We start from the raw sequence: 20,904 nt of genomic DNA, 5'->3' as shown, positions 1-20,904 counted from the left end.
ATGAATTTCAAGGCCTACCTTCAAACTCAGTGCCTCTTTGCTTGACATCATTGGAAAATGAAATCAGCTAAAATTGTAGACCTCCACAAGTCTGGTTCATGCTTGGGTGCAATTTCCATACGCCTGAAGGTACCACATTCATCTGTGCAAACAATAGTACGCAATCATAAACACCATGGGACCACGCAGCCGTCACACCATTCAGGAAGGAGACGTGTTCTGTCTCCTAGAGACGAACGTACTTTGGTGTGAAAAAATGCAAATCAATTGCCGAACAACAGAAAAGGACCTTGTGAAGATGCTGGAGGAAACAGGTTCAAAAGTATCTATATTCTCAGTAAAACAAGTCCTATATCGACATAACCTGAAAGGCCGCTCAGAAAGGAAGAAGCCACTGCTCCAAATCCACCATAAAAAAGCCAGACTACGGTTTGCAACTGCACATGGGGACAAAGATTGTACTTTTTGGAGAAATGTTCTCCGATCTGATTCTGCCCCTGAACAGGCAGTTAACCCACTGTTCCTAGGCCATCATAGAAAATAAGAATTTGTTCTTAACTGACTTGCCTAGTTAAATAAAGGTAAAAAAAAATATATATAGAACTGTTTGGCCATAATGACCATTGTTATGTTTGGAGGAAAAAAGGGGAGGCTTGCAAGCCGAAGAATACCATCCCAACCGTGAAGCACGGGGGTGGCAGCATCATGTTGTGGGGGTGCTTCGCTACAGGAGGGATTGGTGCACTTCACAAAATAGATGGCATCATGAGGCAGGAAAATTATGTGGATATATTGAAGCAACATCTGAAGACATTAGTCAGGAAGTTAAAGCTTGGTCGCAAATGGGTCTTCCAAATTGACAATGACTCCAAGCATACTTCCAAAGTTGTGGCAAAATTGCTTAAGGACAACAAAGTCAAGGTATTGGACTGGCCATCACAAAGCCCTGACCTCAATCCCATAGAAAATGTGTGGGCAGAACTGAAAAGGTGTGTGCGAGCAAGGAGGCCCACAAACCTGACTCAGTTAAACCAGCTCTGTCAGGAGGAATGGCCCAGAATTCCACTAACTTCGTGTGGGAAGCTTGTGGAAGGCTACCCGAAACGTTTGACCCAAGTTAAACAATTTAAAGGCAATGCTACCAAATACTAATTGAGTGTATGTAAACTTCTGACCCACTGGGAATGTGATGAAAGAAATAAAAGATGAAATAAATCATTCTCTCTACAATTATTCTGACATTTCACATTCTTAAATAAAGTGGCGATCCTAACTGACCTAAGACAGGGAAAAGTGAGTTTAAATGTATTTGGCTAAGGTGTATGTAAACTTCAACTGTATGTAAATAAGGTATTTCTGTTTTGATTTTTTATACATTGGCAAACATTTCTAAAAACCTGTTTTTGCTTTGTCATTATGGGGTATTGTGTTTAGATTGATGGGAATATATATAATTTAATCAATTTTAGAATTAGGCTGCAACGTAACAAAATTAAACTCTGCAACTATTTTAAAGTCACCATTGGCCTCATGGTGAAATCCCTGAGCGGTTTCCTTCTTCTCGGACAACTGAGTTAGGAAGGATACCTGTATCTATGTAGTGACTGTGTGTATTGATATACCATCCAAAGTGTAATTAATAACTTCACCATGGGATTTTTTTTTTACCCATCTACCAATAGGTGCCCTTCTTTGCAAGGCATTGGATAAGCTCACTGGTCTTTGTGTTTGAATCTGTGTCTGAAATTCACTGCTCGACTGAAGGACCTTACAGATAATTGTATGTGTGGGGCACAGAGATGAAGTAGTCATTCAAAAATCATGTTAAACACTATTATTGCACACATGTAGTCCCTGCAACTTATGTGACTTGTTAAGCAAACGTTTACTCCTCAACTTATTTAGGCTTACCATAATGAAGGGGTTGAATACTTATTGACATTTCAGCTTTTCATTTTTTGTTAATTTGTAAAAATGTAAAAAATATATATAATTCCACTTTGACATTATGGTGTATTGTGTGGAGGCCAGTGACGAAACGTGGAAAAAGTCAAGGGATGTGAATACTTTCTGAAGGCACTGTATGTGTGTGAGAGGAGAGTGAGAAGGATTTACCCACTAGTACACCACATGTGTTGGTTAAATGAACCACATAACCACACCGAGGGGAATTGAACCTCGCTCCAACACAAGAACATCACAGTGTTGAACAGAGCTTAAGAACACGGAAACAAAGACTTAAATCATAATTGACCTTTGACCTGTATTGTGGTGTGTGCTGCAGAGGGTATTAGGCTCAGAGGGGCTTTTGGGTAATGGGAAATGAACAGCTCTGGGGGTTAGTCTGAATGAGAACATGTAGTCTATGACCTCTAGGTTCCCCTCTCTCTCCTCTCCTTCTCTTGCTCTCTCTCTTTCTCCTCGTCTCTCTTTGTCTCCAGAGCCTGAGGCAATGCAGCTGGGAGATTGAGAACCAGTGTGAGCTGTCTGATTGGCACACACACCGCCATGGTGATCTGAGTACATAACGGGAAACATACAGGGAAACTGTATTATATCTCAGTTCAGTCTGACACATCCCATAAACAAAATTGACACATGAGAACGGTACACAAATAAACATCATGTCTGGACTAGTGCAAACCTGGCCAGTATTTACAAAACTATTGATTTGAGATTCATCAATTTAGCCCTATCCCAGCCTTATTCTATTCCATTTCAGAATAGTCCAGTACAACCTATTATGTGTGAACCCTTGGCAACAAGATCGTTCATGCTCACGTTGAGACCGCCGTACTGCCATAATTGCACTATTAAGTTGTCAACGTTTTGTAAAAGCCTGCATTCCATGCCTAGCACAATGAAGTGCTCGAAGAGATATACTGTTGGCATTATTGTGAAACAAAATTATCCAATCAATAAACAGATGGATGTGAATGCGATCACATGGTGACGGGGAGTTAAGTTCAGTTTATCATCTCTCATTTCCATAGAACCATTGAGAAATCTTTTCAGAGCAGTCGAGGCATATGGGGGTAACAATGCACCCTCTCTCTCACTCCATTGTTTATGTTAGATGTCGAACCTGTCACTTTGTGGGGGATGGCAACTTTGCCAGGTTGGTCAATTAATAATGTCCGCAACATTGCATTCAGAATCAGACTGCAATTAAATAAGGTTAAGAAAACAATAGAAAAAAGCAATCCGCCTGTATTTTACACAAAATGTAGAAAGCAATTTAAATATTCCACAGAAACAAGGCACAGGCTAACATTCTGAGCACTGGACTAAAGTACGAACAACCAATCATTTTGTATGAATCATGGTGCTCAAAGCCTCCTCCCCACAGATGCATGTGTGTTTGATATGCTTCAGTGACACACCATTACCATTCCTGGCCTGTGTTGAAGGCTCCATGGCGCTTCACCTCTCCCCAGCCCTCCTCAGCCTGGTGATTCACACAGATGGCCCGTCTCAGGCCCCCCCTCCCTGGGTACTCCCCCACAGGTGTCTGGGTCCTGACCCTCTCCCATCGGAACCCCTCTAACGTTAAATAATTACCCCCCCCCGTAGAGCCACAGCAGCGTCTCTCAGCCTCTAGCCTCTAATCTGTCATAATTCTTACCACTCCTCTGTCATACTTTCACAACGAAATGTCTTCTCTCTTGCTCTCTCTCAATACCCTCCATAAACAGCTGTGTTATTCCCACTATGTACAAAAACAGGAATTATAAAGCAGTAGAATGCAACATTTTATCATAGAATTCATACAGAAGGCATATGTTCGCTTTTCAGAGAGTGTAGGAATGTTAAGAGTCAGATGGAATATATTGGAAATTCTCATGTCAGTCCGTCTGTAATCGTGTCTCTGCACACCCATTAGACAGAGAGAGCGTGCCCACTGCTCATGAATGGAAGGAGATCTTTAGGAAAGTTCAGAGAGGATTAATTTGGCTCAAGGCAGAGAAGGGATGGTAGCAGGCAACGATAAAAAAGGATCAACATTTTCTCTGTGAGAGTAATTGCACTCAGCCATTCTAGTGTGCAAACTGCTAAAGATCATAGGATTTATTCCCATGTAGATTTTCTGCCGAAATGCCGTTCTGCTCGACACAAACAGCCGAGGATGATTCCTCTATTTAAATCCAGAAATACAGAGCGACTCTGGAGTACTCTCCTATTCTATATATCCTAAGACAGTGGGGCAGGAAATGAAAAATCGTCAAAATAGTATGTCAAACTTGTACAAATCAGCTGTCAATGCATGTGGCACCACAGTATATATTAATGTTGTATGGACATAAGAAGGCCAGAAATATATATTATAATGTATCAGGGCCAGGCAGACAGACCATGAATTCATATAAAATTGTGTTTTGTTTTGCTACACGAAATCAGTATGCTATTTTTTAGTTTCTCTACTAATAATCATATACCCCCCCCCCAAAATATATATATTAGTTCTGCAATTTTCCTCAGGTTTGAGGTGTACATTCTCAAATTAATAATGGGGTGAGGATTGTTATTATTGATGTTATCAAACAAAACACAGCAATTTCAGTAGTAATTCCCATCTATTTGATGTTGCGCAAAGCCAAAATGAGAAATGTCCTGAATCTAGTAAGGAGATTTATTATGAGATCAAAAAAACTAAAAACACAGCACCACATTTGCATTTGTTGTTTCACTTTGTTTACCAGCCATACTTCAAACAAATGAAATTACCATTTCAAAGAAGTTCAAATCCATATCCAAAAATGAAAACAAAAGATGAAATTGTGTTTAATCAACTTGCACAAAGAGTCCATGCCAAACCAAGCCCAAACTGTCAGCAATGGAACTTACGGTGCCCTTGTCTACAGTAAATAACATAACAGCGCCTTGCAGTGTCTCCACTATCCACATAAAAGTGTTTCAAGTAGGAAGGGCACCTTAAACTGATCTCTAAAGGATAAAAACACATAGAATACATATGAGAAAATCAAACAGAGAACTCCTTCAACATGTGATTCATTTAGCTTCCAGCACAACACCTCTGGTTCCAATCAGGCTCTTGGATGGGCTACTTGAGAGAGGGGTCTGAAATGATGCCTATATTTTTAGGGGGCTTTGAATATGACAGGTCCCATTACCAGCTTGCCCTCTGCCTCCACAGTGATGGTAGCCTGATGATGGGCCTCCCTCCACTCACGGCACTGAAGCTCCAGGCCACGCCATATCCCATACCACCTGGGAACAGACTGGCCCATAAACAGAAATGCACACACCACCTTGTTTTATAGGCCATAATTACCTCTACCGCTCTCTGAGCAACAGCTATCATTTTAACAACTCCAAGGCGGTCTGTCTGTGTGGCTTTAGAGGAGAATAAACCTTGGGAAAAATGCAGGATCAAACCATGGTAATAGCTAATTCAGTGGTATTTTATGAACATGGTACATACACTACCTAACCCCATTCACATTCCTTTGGGTTTTCAGTTTTTTGACTTGAGTACTACATTTTCTCAATAGATTGTATCTGTGAAATGCCCAAGGAAGAGCATAGCATGACACTGTGTTCTCCTACTCGTGCATGTGGGGTTCTTTTCTTTTATCAAGCATAGATCTACATCTCATCACATCTCCAATTTGATGAACACACTGCTGCCTTATTTTAAAAAATATATATTTTTTACCTTTATTTAACTAGGCAAGTCAGTTAAGAACAAATTCTTATTTTCAATGACGGCCTAGGAACAGTGGGTTAACTGCCTGTTCAGGGGCACAACGACAGATTTGTACCTTGTCAGCTCGGGGATTTGAACTTGCAACCTTCCGGTTACTAGTCCAAAGCTCTAACTACTAGGCTACCCTGCCGCCCCTTAGGGTTGACTGGTCTGGTTCTACTGTGTGATCCTCCTTGTGTGGCTTCACTGTGGGAACCAGGAACAACCCCCAGGGCCTCCAGGCCAGTAGCCCAGGAAGACAGCCCAAACCTGGGACTCCTCTGATCAGCTTGGGGCCCTAAAATGTCCTCTAATTTCATGGGGCACTTGGAAGGAGGAAGTGGTGAGGATCCAGTCCTTATCTCTGAGATACAGGAGGGCTTTCTGGTCCACATGTGCTCTGTCTGTCTGTCTCTGTCTGGGTACACACCAAAGCCTTCAAACACCCTCTCCATGTTTTAGTGAGAGTGAGCCTTCCTCTCCCTACATACACTCATAGATCCTAACTGTCGCTTCAGACACACACCCACCAGATGTTTCACACAAAGCTTTGGGGAAGAGCCTTCAGGTGGGGAGGGAAGGAGGGAGGATGGGTAAAGGGTGGTTTGACTCCCCACAATTTGTTTTCTCTCGCTTCTACTAAGATTTATGACCGTATTTTACTCAATGACAGACACGGCTTCCTCCCTGGAATTCTTGCCGGGCGTAGTGAGTAAAGAGCAGAGAGAGGAGGAACAACTTCCTCAACCTAAAACAGGTGACTCAGAATCAGCCTTACTTCTTTCTCTAGGCTATCTAGCTGGAGGGAGGGGAGGAAGGGAAAGAGAGGGAGGGATAGAGAGAGGTGGGTGGGAGAGAGATGAGGGGAGGGAGAGTTAGGATCATCCTCGCCCTGCACGGTTGGACAGAAAAAGAAAAAAAAAACAACACTCCAAAAACCTGGGCCATTAGCGTTTTATCTCTGAGCCTCCCGCCTCAAACAGCTCACACGGACGGAAAGCATCTGCTTCACATATCAACACACTTGTGGTAATGGCTTAGAAGTTATGGGGCCCGCATACAAGGTTTGGTTTGCGCCTACAAGAACTCGGCTAGATGTGCCTTGCATACTCACTCACTCACAAAAACAAGAAAAAAGTGGCAATATTACTGTTTGTCCCTCTTGAGACACCGTAGCAACCACATAACCAGTATACACTTCCTGAAAGTAGTCCGAATTAATCAAAGATGTTTTTGAAGAGGTCTTAGTAACGCAATTTTACATCTAGGATGTTTAGTACAGTATTTCTAAAGTGAAAAACTCTGCATGAAAACTAATCGTCTATGGTTGAATAACAACAAACACACATTTGAAGAATCCCGTCCATAGTCCCCACTCCTACTTGGAGTAATACTGTTGACGAATCACCGGCAAAAGGGCGTAGACTTCAGCTACCGAACTTCCACTTGACTCAAGAAAATATGTGTTGGCGAACAGCCCCCAAAACACTGCCGAACACATAAAATGAACTTAAATGGCACAAAATGTTTTCATAAACTGATTCAGCAGCAACTGTAAACATTTTTACTGTATGACAGATAGAGTAAGCATCACACAGTCCTGTTATATACATTGTTTTTTTATGAGAGCATTTTTACGTCCAAGTTGAAATCAATTTGATTTCTGAGGATATTTCCAGTTCTCTGTCACTTCTCTGTTCTACTCAGTGATGTCACTCAACTCACCACCTTAATCCCCTAACTCTGGGGCATCAGTTTTACTGTCACTTACTTATTAAGACTAGATAATCTTTTAACATACAGTGCATTCAGAAAGTATTCAGACCTCTTGACTTTTTCCACATTTTGTTACGTTATAGCCTTTTTCTAAAATGTATTTAAAAAAAAAATCCCTCGGCAATCTACACACAATACCCCATAATGACAAAGTGAAAACAGGTTTTTAGACATTTTAGCAAATGTATTAAAAATAAAAACAGAAATACCTTTACATAGATATTTACATAGGTATTCAGACCCTTTGCTATGAGACTCAAAATTGAGCTCTGGTGCATCCTATTTACATTGATCAACCTTGAGATGTTTCTAAAACTTGATTAGAGTCCAACTGTGGTAAATTCAATTGATTCCAACTGTGGTAAATTCAATTGATTGGACATGATTTGGAAAGTCACACACCTGTCTATATAAGGTCACACAGTGACAGTGCATGTCATAGCAAAACCAAGCCATGAGGTTGAAGGAATTGTCCATAGAACACAGGATTGTGTTGGGGCACAGATCTGGGGAAGGGTACCAAAACATTTCTGCAGCATTGAAGGTCCCCAAGAATACAGTGGCATCCATCAGTCTTAAATGGAAGACATTTGAAACCACCAAGACTCTTCCAGGAGGTGGCCGCCCAGCCAAACTGAACAATCGGGGAGAAGGGCCTTGGTCAGGGAGACCAAGAACCCAATGGTCACTCTGACAGAGCTCCAGAGTTCCTCTTTGGAGATGGGAGAACGTTCCAGAAGGACAACCATCTCTGCAGCACTCCACCAATCAGGCTTATTGGTAGAGTGGCCAGATGGAAGCCACTCCTCAGTAAAAGGCACATGACAGCCCGCTTGAACTTTGCCAAAAGGCACATCAAGGACTCTCAGACCATGAGAAACAAGATTCTCTGGTCTGATGAACCAAGATTGAACTCTTTGGCCTGAATGCCAAGCATTACGTCTGAAGGAAACCTGGCACCATCCTGTCATGACGTGGCCCTTTCTGGGTGTAGGTCGTGGCTTCTCCCTCTCTCCTACACACAGGTTGTTATCTCAGGTCGTAAATTCCTGGCCGAGACTCTCTCCCCCTTTTCATGCAGAGAGAGAGAGAGACCACAGAGTGAACAAATGATTTCATGTGGCCGAACTCCTAAATCTCCAAAATGGGACAATTACAATATGTCCACTTGTGAGAATGGTCCGTGGACACTTAAGGGACAGTTATGTTGAGTGTGTTTCATTTGGTGACCACATGAAGGACAGGAAACACACATAACTATATCTCTGAATGTGTACATTTCTCAATTATAGTGTTTGTATCTAATTCTTGTATAAAATGAACGAGGTAAGATGAAACTATTTGTGAAATGATGTAATGTTATGTTAATCTTTAATTTTGAGAGAATTGTATTCCCTGTAAATTTTAACTAGTCCGCTCTCCTGTGAGCACAGACATGATCTGGCGTCATGGAACCACCCTTTTCTATTGTTACGAATAAAACCCCCTCCTGAGGAAATCCCCTTCAGACTAAGCAAACCCACAGCGGGAGCTGTGATTGTCGAATAGTTGAGTCCAAAAAGGAGAAAACTATACCACGTGGAGCATTGGCTACACGGCTGGAAATGGTTCAACTCTGAGACTATCGATCCATACAGAATAAGAGCAAATCTTAGATACTAATTACTTGCCTGCAGCTAGAAATTATGTAAACCTGGGTGCAAATACCAACAACCGCCGAAACATCTATTCTAAGAACAATGGACACCTGAAGGATTCATTACAACAGACACTATCAGGAGGCGCCGATAGACCTACAACCACTCTCTGATGAACTGACTCTCCAGCAGACGGACCGACGATTCCAACAGAGAAGACAACAACGACATATGGGTGTAAATATATTAATTGCAATTATTCCCGAATGAGCGAGCGTTCATGTGCAAAGGATTAGCATTTCAATTAATATAATGATCCAGTGTGTAGTGAAGCCATTTAGAATTCCCGCTCCTTTATCGGTCCACACCCCCTTTCCTTTGTCCACCAAGCCGTCCTATCGGCTTAGCCCACTAGGGAATCTTCCCTATCATTGTTAGTAACCAATAGCTACTGTTTGTTTGTCATGCATTTCTGTGATTATTTAGTTAGTTAGTAAATAAATGATTAAGCCAATTGGTGTATGGATGATTCATGGTTTAGGCTGGGTTTGTGCAGATAACCAACAATTTACGATTTTTGGAATGAGACTGACGTAAGGTAAAAAAATTATTCATTAATAGAAGACTAATTGATCAGATATTAAAATATCTGAAGTGTTATATTCGGAAAATGATAACTTTGTAATCTGAAGATTTTCCGTGGTGCCCCGACTTCCTAGTTAATTATATTTACATGATTAGTTTAATCACATAATAATAATTACAGAGAATTGATTTGATAAAATAACAGACTTCACCTTTAATGATGCCAAAGACACGACAATCCCTACGGTGAAGCATAGTGGTGGCAGCATCATTTTGTGGGGATGATTTTCAGTGTCAGGGACTGGGACACTAGTCAGGATCAAGGGAAAGATGAACGGAGCAAAATACAGAGAGATCATTGATGAAAACCTCCTCTTGAGCGCTCAGGACCTCAGACTGGGGCAAAGTTTCACTTTCCTACAGGACAACTACCCTAAGCAAACAGCCAAGACAACGCAGGAGTGGCTTCGGGACAAGTCTCTGAATTTCTGTGAGTGGCCCAGCCAGAGCTCGGACTTGAACCCGATCAGACATCTCTGTAGAGACCTGAAAATAGCTGTGCAGCAATGCTCCCCATCCAACCTGACAGAGATTGAGAGAACCTTCAGAGAAAAATTTGAGAAACTACCCAAAACAGGTATGCCAAGCTTGTGATGCCAAGCATCATACCCAAGAAGACTCAAGGTTGTAATCACTGCCAAAGGTGCTTCAACAAAGTACTGAGTAAAGGGTCTAAATACATATGTAAATGTGAGTTTTAAAAAAATGTAACAGAATTGCAAACATTTCTAAAAAAACAGTTTTTGCTTTTTCATTATGGGGTGTTGTGTTTAGATTGATGAGTATTTTTACTTTAAAAAAAATCAATTTTAGAATAAGGCTGAAATGTAACAAAATGTGGAAAAAGTCCAGGCTTCTGAATACTTTCCAAATGCCCTGTATCTTTCTGTTTTCTCTCATACATTCTCTGATAGTTGTTTGCATCATATCTAGGTAGTCTTTTTGTTATAAAATAATATCTTTATTAAAAATATTGTTCAGTGGGCTTTTTTTTGCCTCTTTTGTATATTTTCTTAACTGTTTTTTTTTATATCAATCAATCATTTTGTCTCCTTTACCAGGTTGACATCACGGAATGCCAAGAGATGCTTAATATGACAGCACTGGAATAGAAAGTAGTAGTACTTCCAAACTAGAAAGTGAATGATGAACTAACTAGAAAGTGAGTGTTAAACTACTGATGTAAGATCTTGTTAGGGCAAATAAAGTCTGACATTTTCAAGTGGAAATTACAAACTTTAGAAGCCATTTTAAACCTTGAATATACTACAAGTTTGCGATTCCTGCCTTGTATGAAAATTCTCAGCAACAAAAGAATTATCAAATTAAAATCCTACATCTTAACTCTACTGACCAAAAATATAAATGCAACATTTTCAGAGATTTTACTGAGTTACAGTTCATATGACGAAATCAGTCAATTGAAATACATTTATTAAATCAAATCAAATTGTATTTGTCACATGCGATGAATACAACCGGTATTACCGTGAAATGATTACTTACAAGCCCTTAACCAATAATGCAGAACTGTTTAAAAGTTAGAAAATATTTGCAAAAAGAAATAAAGAACTAATAAAATAAACTAAAGTAAGAAAAAAAGTAACACAATAAAATAACAATAATGAGGCTATATACCTCAGGATCTCATCATGTATTTCTGTGCATTCAAATTGCCATCAATAAAATGCAATAGTGTTCGTTGTCCGTAGCTTATGTCTGCCCATACCATAAGCCCACCGCCACCATGGGGCACTCCTTTCACCCACACAACACCATACACGTTGTTTGCGGTTGTGAGGCTAGTTGGACATACTGCCAAATTCTCCAAAATGATGGGGCGGCTTTTGGTAGAGAAATTAACATTAAATTCTCTGGCAACAGCTTTGGTGGATATTCCTGGAGTCAGCATGTCAATTGCACGCTCCCTCAAAACTTCAGACATGGTATTGTGGTATTGTGTTGTTTGACAAAACTGCACATTTTAGAGAGACCTTTTGTCGCCAGCACAAGATGCCCTTGTGTAATGATCATGCTGTTTAATCAGATTCTTGAAACGCCACACCTGTCAGGGTGGATTGGTTATCTTGGCAAAGGAAAAATACTTAACAGGGATGTAAACATATTTGTGCACAACATTTGAGAGAAATAAACTTTTTGTGAGTATGGAACATCTCTGGCATCTTCTATTGTGAACCAACACTTTACATGTTGTGTTTATATTTTTGTTCAGTGTAGAAAGTGAATTTTGAACTAATACGCAGGTGGATCCTCTCTGGTTCTGTTTGCTTTAGTGATACTATACTCCATCAAAAGCAGTGCTGGGTGTACAGAACATGGTTCATTCAGAGGGTGGTCTTTAGAGTTTCCTTTATGGGGTTTAATGCTGGGTATATTCGGTCTAGAAGCTGAATATCAGTGCTATACTGACAGCAAGGGACATTTTACACAGTTTGAGTCCTCCAATTTTACTCATCTGGTTCTCCCTGAGAGAGAGAGAGAGAGAGAGAGAGAGAGAGAGAGAGAGAGAGAGAGAGAGGTAGAGAGAGAGAGGTAGAGAGAGAGAGAGAGAGAGAGAGAGAGAGGAGAGAGAGAGAGAGAGAGAGAGAGAGGTAGAGAGAGAGAGGTAGAGAGAGAGAGAGAGAGTAGAGAGAGAGAGAGAGACAGACAGAGTGATTGAGACATAATAAGTACAGCTACAATAGATCAGAGAGAGAGTTACAGTATATCTTTAGCCACAGCGAGTTGAACATAGAGCATTCCCTTTCCATTCAGAACAGACTGATCCCTTCACCATATCTCCCCTTTTTCTCCAAAGATCTGACAGAAGTACAGTACTTCTCGCAGACTCCTTCAGAAATGTAAATGAACAGGGCCAGCTTCACTACAAACCTGCTGGTCCTGGAGAGTTAGTTGAACTTCATAAATATGACAGTCATTTTTAAGGCCGACTGATTCATTAGCCGTCCCATTAGCCTGTTGGCCAGCCCTGTGATGTGATAGCTCTGAGAACAACATTACAGTGATCTATCAGCCAGAGGATTGAAGACATGGGATGCGTCCACAATGGCACCCTATTCCCTGTATAGTGCACTAGTTCTGACCAGAGCCCTATGCCATTTAGGACACAAACGAAGAAAGGGACTCATGATCTTGCTCTCTTTCTTTCCTCTGTATTTACTGGTCCATATTGCGAGTTTGGAACGTCCTCACCACATAAATCACCGTCACTGAAGTTGTACTCAGAGACAAGAAATACTTTGTGAGCCTGTTACAACAACGACATTGTTGAAGACGTAATCATTTGTTTGTTTGTGCCACAAAGTTCTAGTTAGTTGTAACCAGGAAGGAAGCAGCCTTCCATATTTATTTATTTAGTCAAATGTGATATGTACAGTACAGAGACAGAGGCTGTATAGAGTTTTTAATACACCAGGTACAATTCTTATAAACCAATCACACTGTTCTTATTACATAAGTCATTGGGAAAACACCATAGATAGTACCTAATTACCGTTTATAAAAGATGACAAGGAACAGTCATAAAAATACATAGTGTAGGATTACTATTTTTCTCTCATGATTCAAACAATAAACGCATAATTTTTAAAAAAAATGAATGAAAATGTGCATGAAGTAATATTTGCTATACAAAAAATGACTCGTTGGATATGGCAGGCACTTGATCCACTTCCAAGTCTAACGTGCGGAACACTGTGGAAACATCAAGCACCAAAACCAGCTGTTTGGTTAGAATATTCTCCCCCTTCCCCCGACTCCTCCTCTTCCTTACAACCCAGAAAATACATTAAAAAGCAGAGAAAGGAGTAATACGGTAGCAATATGTTTGGAACGGAGGGCGATATCACTTATTGAGAAGCATATAAAACTATGGTGAGAGAGTGTGAAAGAGAGGAAAAGAGGCAAACAGACAGAGAGAGAGAGTGAGAGAGAGAGAGAGGGGCGAAGAGAGAGAGAGAGAGGCGAAGAGAGAAAGAGAGAGAGAGAGGGGCGAAGAGAGAGAGAGAGAGAGAGGGGCGAAGAGAGAGAGAGAGAGAGGGGCGAAGAGAGAAAGAGAGAGAGAGAGGGGCGAAGAGAGAGAGAGAGAGAGAGGCGAAGAGAGAAAGAGAGAGAGAGAGGGGCGAAGAGAGAGAGAGAGAGAGGGGCGAAGAGAGAAAGAGGAGAGAGAGGGGCGAAGAGAGAAAGAGAGAGAGGGGTGAAGAGAGAAAGAGAGAGAGAGAGAGAGGCGAAGAGAGAGAGAGAGAGAGAGAGGGGCGAAGAGAAAGAGAGAGAGAGAGAGGGGCGGAGAGAGAGAGAGAGAGGCGAAGAGAGAAAGAGAGAGAGAGAGGGGCGAAGAGAGAGAGAGAGAGGGAGGCGAAGAGAGAAAAGAGAGAGAGAGAGGGGCGAAGAGAGAAAGAGAGAGAGGGGTGAAGAGAGAAAGAGAGAGAAAGCAAGAGAGGAAATGATAATAAATTGCAAAATAGAGAGCGTGAATATGGAAGTATGGAAATGTCAAATGTGCCTTTTCTCCAGCCCTGGTCTGTTCCAGCGGCTCAGTGGAATACTTCTGAGGAAGCAATAGAATACATCGCTAGTCAGGTCAATCTACCCTTACAGACTGCCTCATTCCCACCTCCCACTTGTCTTATTCGCTTCACTCCTCTCCTATTGCCGTTTCATTGACACCCATTGTTTCAACATCTGCCAAGGTATATTCAAAGACATGGGAGGCATCACATTACAGGCACACACCCACAAACCCACACACACACACACACACACACACACATTCTCACCCACACACAGTTGAGAAAAAATATGACAACGGTAGTTGAAACATGAATTACGACAGTATTGATTACTTATGAACGGTAATAGAATGAAATGAAATGAAACAGAGATTGTTGTTTTAGCTGGGCCTCGGGAAAGACAGACAGTCATACTGTGAGGCTGTATGTGATGCTGTTTAGGAACGTTGTAGTGAACAGTAGGTGGTTTCCCGGTAACCACCTTAATGAAAAATGTGAAGCAGCAGTCAGTCGGACGGGTCAGGACAGACTGGTTACAGGCTTTAGTTACAGTGACTCAGCCAAGTCAATGGCCAAACAGTCAGGCAGAAACACCATGGCACACACACACACCCTAACCCTCCCACTCTACCTCTAACCCATCCACCACCCCCTCACTAGCGCCGCGCAGACACAACACAGATACATGTTTCATGAGCTACATTAATTAATAACCCAACCCTGACCTCGTTTATACTGATGAATCGCCCAGATGAAAGGAGTTCAAATCAAGTCAAAACAAATGTATTTATAAAGCCCTTTTTACATCAGCAGATGTCAAAAAGTGCACAAACAGAAACCCAGCCTGAAACCCCACAGTGAAATGAGATCTAAAGGTTAACCTCTGGTTGAGGAGGAGAACTACAAGAGAAAGGAGAAGAAAAAACAAGGGTAGAGGATAAAACGTGTGAGAGAGAGAGAGAGAGAGAGAGAGAGTGAGAGAGTGAGTGAGTGAGTGAGAGAGAGAGAGAGAGAGAGAGAGAGAGAGAGAAAAGAAGAGAGAGAGAGAGAGAGAGAGAGAGTGAGAGAGTGAGAGGGTGAGAGAGAGAGAGAGAGAGAGAGAGAGAAAGGAAGAGAGAGAGAGTGAGAGTGAGAGAGAGAGAGAGAGTGAGAGAGAGAGTGAGAGAGTGAGAGAGATAGAGTGTGTGTGAGAGAGAGAGGGAGAGAGAGAGGAAGAGAAAGAGAGAGAGAACAAGAGAGAGAGAGATATATATAGAGTGTGTGAGAGAGAGAGAGAGAGAGAGAGAGAGAGAGAGAGAGAACAAGAGAGAGAGAGAGAGAGAGAGAGAGAGAGAGAGAACAAGAGAGAGAGAGAACAAGAGAGAGAGAGAACAAGAGAGAGAGAGAGAGAGAGAGAACAAGAGAGAGAGAGAACAAGAGAGAGAGAGAGATAGAGTGTGTGTGAGAGAGAGAGAGAGAGAGAGAGAGAGAGAGAGAGAGAGAGCATGTGAGGCTGAGTTTAAATAAGAAGGGTGTCATAGACCAGGGGAATTTTCCTCTGTAGTGTAACTGGGGACTGTAGGGTTGTCTTACCCCAGAATTCGGACATGCTGGTTAACCCAGGAGCTCTTTATGTCAGCACATGCTGACAGCAGCATATAGAACCCTACAGAAACACCCCCAAACACAATCTAGGTCCTACACAAACAATTGGGAGTATACACTTGTGTCAGAAGTTGCTCGTGATGTGTGGGTGAAAATACTGTGGGGTGCTGATTGACAGAATGTTTTGTAGATACAATGCAGGATGATGAAGGTGTCCAAATACACAAGCCACAGGAAGGGTGAGGACTAGACTCTTAAAGGCCCAGTGCAGCCAAATACGTGATTTGGTAGAGCATACAACCTCACACAGCGAAGTGAATAACCACACAATCTCACACACTATTTTGAAATAATGCTGTGAAATTGTGAAAATTATGATAATGCCCTTTTAGTGTAAGAACTGTTTGAAAAGACCGCCTGAAATTTGAGCCTGCTTTGGAGGGATGGAGTTTTGGCCTGCCTGGTGACATCGCCGTAACAGCTAGTTTTCTGTTTTTGTCTCCTTCTCAGACCACTCCCTATCAAAATTCTTGTTTAAGAAATGGCTCTTTACTAAGAAGTTATTTTAGTTTATTTTTGACCATTTTAATTTTAAACAATCACAGTAACGTACTTTGTTGTTACCCATAAATGATTTGATATTGAGATAAAAACGGCTGCATTCGACCTTTAAGGCAGAACAGTCTTCCCACAAGGCACTTAAAGTGGGAAGATCACGATGGCAGACACAGACCAGACAACTGGTGATTGGGGTGAATAGAATCCTGACTGTAAAGTTTGTTATAAAAACACCAACATAGAAATACAATTAATTAAACCTCTGTGTTGAAACCATTCAAAGAGATCTAGCGGACTTTAAAAAGATCCAGACTCTCTTATATTATTGCTGGTGATAATCATCAACCCCTCCATCCTCCAGTTCCTCTTATCCCTCCTTTGCCCATCAGGAGTAAAATGGATGTCCTTTCTCTGAGCCCTGCAGCCTGTTGAGCCTGGCCAGCTGAGATGGAGAGGGGGGCACATCCTGGCGGTACGGGCCCTTGGGTGTGGCTGTGACAGGGATCGGGGCCTGGGTCAGGACTGGATCCTGGGGAAGGGTTGGAGTCGGGGCTGGGTGAATGTCATCGTAGCCGGTGTTGGTGACAGGGACCCCCTCCTGTGGCGGCGGTAGCCTCATCTTGGCCTCAGACTGCTCCCTGCGTCTCTGCTCCTGCCTCAGCAGCTCCTGGGTCTCCAGCAGGACGCGGGCGTTGAAGCCACTGGCCCCGCTGTGCAGGTAGCCGTTCCTGGAGCCCTGGTAGCTGGAGTAGCGGGGGTTCTCCTTGGCCGTCTGGAAGACCTCGCCCGGCGGGAAGGCTTTGTCACATGACTCCTGGGACACTGTGCTGGGGGTCTTACGAGGTTGCCTGGAGAAAACAAGAACAACATAGTTTCATGAGCTACACTTTTATTTTCAATACTTGCAACATGGTTGTATAGGATTTTTTTTGTAGTTGCGTAATTCACCAGAAACACAAAAGGAGAAATGAGGCAAAAATGAGATGGAGATCTGCCAAGGTCTTCTTTCTGTATCTATGATGACATTGAATCAGGATACATGAAGACATAAAGACAGGATACATGAAGACAAAGACAGGATACATGAAGACATAAAGACAGGATACATGAAGACATAAAGACAGGATACATGAAGACATAAAGACAGGATACATGAAGACAAAGACAGGATACACAAAGGTATAAAGACTGGATACATGAAGACAAAGGCAGGAAACATGAAGACAAAGACAGGATACATGAAGAAAAGACAGGATACACAAAGGTATAAAGACTGGATACACAAAGGCATAAAGACAGGATACACAAAGGTATAAAGACAGGATACACAAAGGCATAAAGACAGGATACATGAAGACAAAGGCAGGAAACATGAAGACAAAGACAGGATACATGAAGACATAAAGACAGGATACATGAAGACATAAATGCAGGATACATGAAGACATAAAGACAGGATACATGAAGACATAAAGACAGGATACATGAAGACATAAAGACAGGATACATGAAGACATAAAGACAGGATACATGAAGACATAAAGACAGGATACATGAAGACATAAATACATGAAGACAGGATACATGAAGACATAAAGACAGGGTACATGAAGGCATAAAGACAGGATACATGAAGACATAAAGACAGGATACATGAAGGCATAAAGACATGATACATGAAGACATAAAGACAGGATACATGAAGACATAAAGACAGGATACATGAAGGCATAAAGACAGGATACATGAAGGCATAAAGACAGGATACATGAAGGCATAAAGACAGGATACATGAAGACATAAAGACATAAAGACATAAATACAGGATACATGAAGACATAAAGACATAAAGACATAAAGACATAAATACAGGATACATGAAGGCATAAAGACAGGATACATGAAGACATAAAGACATGAAGACAGGATACATGAAGACATAAAGACATAAAGACAGGATACATGAAGACATAAAGACAGGATACATGAAGACATAAAGACAGGATACATGAAGGCATAAAGACAGGATACATGAAGACATAAAGACAGGATACATGAAGACATAAAGACAGGATACATGAAGGCATAAAGACAGGATACATGAAGACATAAAGACAGGATACATGAAGGCATAAAGACAGGATACATGAAGACATAAAGACAGGATACATGAAGACATGAAGACAGGATACATGAAGACATAAATACAGGATACATGAAGGCATAAAGACAGGATACATGAAGACATGAAGACAGGATACATGAAGACATGAAGACAGGATACATGAAGACATAAATACAGGATACATGAAGACATAAAGACATAAAGACATAAATACAGGATACATGAAGACATAAAGACATAAAGACATAAAGACATAAAGACAGGATACATGAAGGCATAAAGACAGGATACATGAAGACATAAAGACATGAAGACAGGATACATGAAGACATAAAGACATGAAGACAGGATACTTGAAGACATAAAGACAAAGACAGGATACATGAAGACAGGATACATAAAGACATGAAGACAGGATACATAAAGACATGAAGACAGGATACATAAAGACATGAAGACAGGATACATGAAGACAGGATACATAAAGACATGAAGACAGGATACATGAAGACATGAAGACAGGATACATGAAGACAGGATACATAAAGACATGAAGACAGGATACATAAAGACATGAAGACAGGATACATGAAGACAGGATACATAAAGACATGAAGACAGGATACATGAAGACAGGATACATAAAGACATGAAGACAGGATACATGAAGACAGGATACATAAAGACATAAAGACATGAAGACAGGATACATGAAGACAGGATACATGAAGACAGGATACATAAAGACATGAAGACAGGATACATGAAGACAGGATACATAAAGACATGAAGACAGGATACATGAAGACAGGATACATGAAGACATGAAGACAGGATACATAAAGACATGAAGACAGGATACATAAAGACATGAAGACAGGATACATGAAGACAGGATACATAAAGACATAAAGACATGAAGACAGGATACATGAAGACAGGATACATGAAGACAGGATACATAAAGACATGAAGACAGGATACATGAAGACAGGATACATGAAGACATGAAGACAGGATACATAAAGACATGAAGACAGGATACATAAAGACATGAAGACAGGATACATGAAGACAGGATACATAAAGACATGAAGACAGGATACATGAAGACATGAAGACAGGATACATAAAGACATGAAGACAGGATACATAAAGACATGAAGACAGGATACATGAAGACAGGATACATAAAGACATGAAGACAGGATACATGAAGACATGAAGACAGGATACATGAAGACATGAAGACAGGATACATGAAGACAGGATACATAAAGACATGAAGACAGGATACATGAAGACAGGATACATGAAGACAGGATACATAAAGACATGAAGACAGGATACATAAAGACATGAAGACAGGATACATGAAGACAGGATACATAAAGACATGAAGACAGGATACATGAAGACATGAAGACAGGATACATGAAGACATGAAGACAGGATACATAAAGACATGAAGACAGGATACATGAAGACAGGATACATAAAGACAGGATACATAAAGACAGGATACATAAAGACATGAAGACAGGATACATGAAGACAGGATACATAAAGACATGAAGACAGGATACATGAAGTCAGGATACATGAAGACAGGATACATAAAGACATGAAGACAGGATACATGAAGACAGGATACATAAAGACATGAAGACAGGATACATGAAGACATGAAGACAGGATACATAAAGACAGGATACATAAAGACATGAAGACAGGATACATGAAGACAGGATACATAAAGACATGAAGACAGGATACATGAAGACAGGATACATAAAGACATGAAGACAGGATACATGAAGACAGGATACATGAAGACAGGATACATAAAGACATGAAGACAGGATACATGAAGACATGAAGACAGGATACATAAAGACATGAAGACAGGATACATAAAGACATGAAGACAGGATACATGAAGACAGGATACATAAAGACATGAAGACAGGATACATGAAGACATGAAGACAGGATACATGAAGACATGAAGACAGGATACATAAAGACATGAAGACAGGATACATGAAGACAGGATACATAAAGACAGGATACATAAAGACAGGATACATAAAGACATGAAGACAGGATACATGAAGACAGGATACATAAAGACATGAAGACAGGATACATGAAGACAGGATACATGAAGACAGGATACATAAAGACATGAAGACAGGATACATGAAGACAGGATACATAAAGACATGAAGACAGGATACATAAAGACATGAAGACAGGATACATAAAGACATGAAGACAGGATACATGAAGACAGGATACATAAAGACATGAAGACAGGATACATGAAGACATGAAGACAGG

General features: G+C 41.1%; 1 protein-coding gene across 4 annotated transcripts in view; it reads right to left on the bottom strand.

The window, feature by feature from the left end:
* Window positions 1-16,384: 16,384 nt before the first annotated feature.
* Window positions 16,385-20,904, bottom strand: part of LOC112215584 (partitioning defective 3 homolog) — a 595,003-nt gene continuing 590,483 nt past the window's right edge. For all 4 annotated transcript variants that reach the window (XM_042299093.1, XM_042299095.1, XM_042299094.1 and 1 more), the window contains one exon: window positions 16,385-17,284. In XM_042299093.1, coding sequence (XP_042155027.1) covers window positions 16,822-17,284 — 463 coding nt within the window. In that variant the 3' untranslated portion in view covers window positions 16,385-16,821. The remainder of the gene's footprint in view (window positions 17,285-20,904) is intronic.

Source organism: Oncorhynchus tshawytscha, linkage group LG16 (genome assembly GCF_018296145.1).
Source record: "Oncorhynchus tshawytscha isolate Ot180627B linkage group LG16, Otsh_v2.0, whole genome shotgun sequence".
Lineage (NCBI taxonomy): Eukaryota > Metazoa > Chordata > Actinopteri > Salmoniformes > Salmonidae > Oncorhynchus > Oncorhynchus tshawytscha.
The sequence above is the reverse complement of the archived record's forward strand: the minus strand, read 5'-3'. Positions and strand labels throughout refer to the sequence as shown.